The 5490-nt window shown below is 40.1% G+C and overlaps 1 protein-coding gene across 2 annotated transcripts in view; it reads right to left on the bottom strand.

Annotated features, from left to right (window-relative positions):
• Positions 1-1150: 1150 nt before the first annotated feature.
• LOC110990617 (uncharacterized) overlaps positions 1151-5490 on the bottom strand; it is a 271293-nt gene continuing 266953 nt past the window's right edge. For both annotated transcript variants that reach the window (XM_087142130.1, XM_087142129.1), the window contains 3 exons: positions 3080-3169; positions 2331-2414; positions 1151-1259 (listed from right to left, as the gene is read on the bottom strand). In XM_087142130.1, the coding sequence (XP_086998256.1) occupies positions 1167-1259; positions 2331-2414; positions 3080-3169 (267 nt within the window). In that variant the 3' untranslated portion in view covers positions 1151-1166. The remainder of the gene's footprint in view (positions 1260-2330; positions 2415-3079; positions 3170-5490) is intronic.

Genomic DNA, 5490 nt, shown 5'->3' with positions numbered 1-5490 from the left:
GATGTCTGTCTTCTCCCAGTTTCCTGTTTGTTGGATAGCCTGTTCCCACATGGTGCAACCGCAAGCCTTACCTATTCACTACTTTCCCCATGCATAGCTTCACGGCTAATCTAGCCCGTTTTTATTTTCACTGAAGGCTATATTTTCACTATTAATTTACCAAATCGGCTGGATTTAAATACAACAATGTCATCCGGTCTCTACTTTTTTCTACTGTTCTTAATCAATTATTAAAGATATAGAAACCGTATTGACTATTGTGTACTTACGCCACTCTGCCTTATGTATTTTACCTAAACATTATTTGAATTCTTAGGAGAACTGAGTATATATATTTTTTTTAGATTTTAGGTATTAATTTTATTCGAATAGGCGAATGGAAATATCGTGTCATTGCAACATTTACTGTTCCTTTATTGTTTGTACAAAATAATCTCTGAGTACGCACCTTAAAGTAAATCAGCGAATGAACATGAAGACTGGTGGGCTGTCAAGAAAGTACATTATTTTAGAGAACGTGCACTCATTCAAGTCAGACAATTAAAAAGTGCATGATCAGCATGATTCGTCACGGTATACTGAATAACAACCTACGATAAGAGGGGAAGCTTGGGGCTTTCTATCTTTTTTCATCTTTTGTGGTTCTTTTCCTTTGCTTCCCCTTCCAATTTTCCTAATTTTTGACAAGCATCTCCTGTTCGAACTCCATTCACATAAATGAATAAAACAATTGAGTAATCAAAGGCTACATTTTATTACAAAAAATGAATTACGATAAAAGCTGCATACAGCTGGAATCATCAAAAGTATGCATTTTGAAACAGCCATAAAACCATGTAACGTCCTCAAAAATGTGAATACGTTTGAAATGAATGAGGATACAAAACTTTAAATTCGCAAGAAGCAAATTCTTTCAAACACTAAGCACAGATGTTAGAGTCCAGTTTTGACAGCTAGTCCACTATTATTCATTGGTATTAACGTCCTAACGACTCTATCGTTCACAATCTTACAGAAAGCAAGATATAAGAATGTTGACATTAAAACATGAACAGGTAATAACAACTGATTCCCTATTCCTAAAAAGCTAAATAAAGCTAATGAAACTCGACTTAATTCGTGACTGTTAATGTCTCGTGTCTTCTTACCGGTTTTCTTGATCACAGTTAGATGAATACCTCACTTTCCTCACTGCTGCCTTGAAAAGATTTGTTAAGGTGGTCTTGCGTGTCTGTACCATTCGATCCAGAAAAACCCATCTGTGTACAGAATCGATTAAATGTGATTACGCTTGCTGATAATGACTTTGGAAGTTTGAAAAACATCAAAACAAGGCCCCTGTCTTTGAAGAGGTTCCTTCAAACAAGAAGTTTTTTCCCCTGTCGGTTATGGATATCTCACCAGATCGGTTGTACACAGCGAAAGAACCTGTGAACCTTTGCAGGTTTATAAAGACCTGTCTGATACTCCAACCGCACGAGCCTACTCACAGGCGCAGTCTATATTGAGCTACATTTCGTCAAATATTGTTCCCAGATCACAGGTTTTGACTACCTTTAGAAATCTTTACTTCCATTGGACCAGCTTTCCCGAAACCATTTCGTTGAGTTGGGGTTGTATTTTCATCTTTAAGTAAAATTTCTCTTCGTTGAAGACTTCCCAACGTGCGTGTAATTTGCAATAACAATAAGCCAACAAATTAGCAAGTTAACATAGAACAAACTAAACGTCAACAAATATTCAAAGTAACCAGCACACTAACGAAGAAATCCCTCGTCTTTTCTCCGTATTTGTTTGAAATACTGGTCTTTACTTTTGCATACTAAATTCAAACCATTTAAAAGTTATTACGGAAGATCGTGTTGGAAGTCAGGTTTTATTTCCGTCTTCGATGACTATCATATTGACTTGCTTCGTGAAAATTAAACAGAAGGCCCTCCTTTCAGTGAATTGTTGTTTGTACCAGAAAGAGTAAGCCGAGCTTTAGTAATATTGTGATGGTATTTCCTTCAGTTTGGCAAACTGCCGTGCTGCTAAAAACACATGTTTGGTGCGCAATTTCCAGATTCCTGCTGCCTACATAAGAAAGCCATATTTGTTTTAAAACTTTAAACAGGAAGGTAGTTTTGGTTAACGGGACTCATTTACTTTCACTGGGTGAAGTACATAATAGATAAGTCTTAATGCCAGGTATTTCATAACAGATGAATTATAATAAAATCAACTATGGAGCTTATGATACTTTATCGACTTTATATCTGACCATCAGTCTCTTGCATCCTTCGGCATGCTTTCAATTTTTCCAGTCCTGTTCACAATATTATACTTACCTGATTTTCCTCACTGCCGCTTTCAGATGATTCTTTTCCGTGGCCTTCCATGTCTATTGCATCGAAGTCATAAGATTGCTCCGACTGTGCATACAAAATGAATATAATTGGAAATAAAGTAAGCAGCCCATAGACAGAAGTTCAAAATTATACATCTAACAACGAAAAACAAAATAAAATAGTTTTTAAAATGACATTAAGTGATTGCTAGAAATAGATGTTTCCTTTTGCTAACATTAAAAAGAGTTTTCTCCAAGGAGGATCTTGCCAATTATAGGGCCCAACTAGGATGGTGCAGCACCCCGCCTTGCAACTAAAACTTGTGTTTATAAGGCATAGTAAAACATTTTGCAGAAAACAAAATGCCGGGCACTTTGACATTTTTCGCCTCAGTCAACCCCCTTTTCGAAAGTTTACTTGTACCCCCTCTCTAAAACAATTGGTACAGCCTGATGAATCCTACTGGCTTTCAAAATAAAAGAGCGAAAGATCTATGCTTGGTGCGCTTTCGTGAGGATTCGCACCCCCTTCTCAGCAAAAAAGGTCTGGTTACCGACCAGAAATGCGACTCATTTTCACCAAGCAGGTGACAAGAGACAAAATATACCTCTTATTAGCAACTATATATAAGAATAATTGCTGGGTAACAAACAACAATTGGCGAGTGGCCATCACTCTTTGGTATCTTTTGATATGCTGTTAAGTTTTCCTAACTTGAACCCACGAGAGGCCTAATACTAGAGGCCTACCTTGCTTTCCTCACTGCTGCTTTCAGAAGATTCCTTTTCTTGGCCTTCTAATTCTATCTCTATTTCAGGCAAGTCAGAGGAATGCCCCGACTGTATTGAAACAAGATAAGACTGACTAATCAACGTGTTGCTTACTTTGACAGTATTGTAGCGCAAAAGGCTCTTGATGCGACTCAGCAGTGTTAGTGGCTGTTTGCGAAGCGACCCCAGTCGGCGGATTGTTTGCGGTGTCCTTTACTTCTATTCTCCGTCTGTCTGTCCAGTCAGTCCCAATGTCTGTCCCCGAAGTCTGCCCTTAAGTGTCCGTCCTGAATAGTGGCACAGGACACTCCAAACGGACTCACCACCTGGGTTTTATGTACCTGGCTAGCTGCTCGTTTGGGTTCACCAAAGAGTTGGTCGGGAGGCCGGTGCGCCCTTGGCAAAAGCCAGTTGGCGCCACATTATGTCAAGCCATAATTCCATATCGAGGGAACTGTCCTAATTACATACATCATGCAGAGCGTACATTTTCATACATACGATGAGGCTCATCAGTGCAGTGATGAGACCATTTTATGGAAGTGAAAGACCAAATGTATCCCTAAGCATGAAGTCAAATGGGATAGAATTTCAATCTCTCAAACGGATGAAAGTAATTTTTGTTAAAGGGGAAGGATGAAAAAGTGGAGTTTCCTTTATTCAAACGAACGAAGTCGTATTTGTTTAGTCCAAGCTCATTTGAAGTCTCCACCTTTAAAGTCCTTTCTCCAATTTAAAGCACGTCCCTCCCTTCACTGTTGTCTGTTTTACAAGCCAACCATTGTTCAGCATTGGCTAGCAATGCACCCAATCCGACTACCCACCGCTACTTATCCGTATGGTTTGCACACCAAACAGGCCATGCTATATGCATGGCCTATTCGCCAAACTTGTAAGCATGGCATGAAAAGCGCCCCCACTTGCTACACTACAGAGAGCCACTGCTGCTGTGCACAACCTAAAACTTGTCTTGCTTACAAGAGTGGCGAAAGTAGTCCACGGTACGATTCTATGATACCAACCTGCTTAGGGCATAGCGTATTTGGTGTGCATCCCTACTTATAAGGGGTTTTCGGATTGGGTGAACAATGAACATCTTCGTGTACACAAACGCTATTACTGATTCCAGCCGTAAATTGAGCAACTCCTATGCTGTGCTCACAGGTTTAATGTATTACGTCACAAAAAGACATGCTGTCATCATCATTGGACTGGAGGCCCCACACAATGTCTTCATATCCTCACAAGTTCAAATGTCGTAAGTTAGCTGCGGTAATATGCTTGATATCGATATGAATGCTCAGGCTGAGTTGGAGATTTTTAAACCACTATCAAGCAAAGGTTAGCGATTGGCTGAGACGAAAGTCACAATTATCTCTCTCGTAAACGAAGGCCACCATTACACCCCTCCTTCCATGCTTATGCGTCCCTTAAATGTCTCTGTCACCATAGGAAAATGTTTCAACTGGAAATAAATGCACTTGTAGTACCACGTGGAAAGTATTATAGGTAACTTTTAAAGATCAGTCACATTGCTTTTATCGAAACAAGTTATTAAACAGGGAATTGGTTTGTTACCCAATTCGCATATGTAAAAAATATAATCATTTGGGGAGTTCAGCCGCATCACAGGAATGCTCAGAGTAGACAAATGTGTTGATTAGAGCTGCAAACAAATCCAGCGGTTTAATGATATCACAGAACGGCTCTTGTTCCCCCAGAGTTTCTTGATCTGGCGTCTGTAATAAGCTGTCTGTTTCTTCGCAGGTCATTCTCGGCAAATGACTGCGGGCACCTGCCTGAATTTCACTGGAACCTTACTTCGGTTCAAATTGGGAGATTCAACTGTATTACATGATCCACTGTTGACATAATTTGCCTGATTAACGTTGTCGAGGTAGAAAAAATCCCAAGTCGCTCTCCCTGACTGACCTTTTTAATTGACAGTTACGTTCGCGAAAGCACTACACTCGCGCACTCGGGCGCTTTCGTCCAAATTTTGCATAATACCTGCAATTTACAAAAGCACGCCTCCAGGCACCGGCAACGCGTTGGTCAGTCCCCCCAAAATGCGCGAAATTTGTCGACCTCACTTGCGTTTGGAAAGGATCGACAGATTCCGTGCGTTGTGATTGGCCAACGCGTTGCAAACCCTTGGAAGAGCACTTTTGTGAATCGCCAATACTGCAGAGCCGTAGTGTGCCGTCATGAAAGATGCTCCCAACGATTTCTGTTTTCATTTTGCCTGATATGAAGGAGAACTTGGAGCCGTACGCGTGCCGTTAACGTCAGTAGCAATTTTCGTTTAATATTGTTAGACAATAAATTCACAAAAATTGAACTTGTAAATTACCATTATGACTGATCTTTAAAAGTTAATAGGCTTCGTA

The sequence above is a fragment of the Acanthaster planci genome, linkage group LG10, assembly GCF_054643075.1.
Source record: "Acanthaster planci isolate LZ-2023a linkage group LG10, COTS_SCS, whole genome shotgun sequence".
Classification (NCBI taxonomy): domain Eukaryota; kingdom Metazoa; phylum Echinodermata; class Asteroidea; order Valvatida; family Acanthasteridae; genus Acanthaster; species Acanthaster planci.
This window is presented reverse-complemented; position numbering and strand designations above follow the sequence as displayed.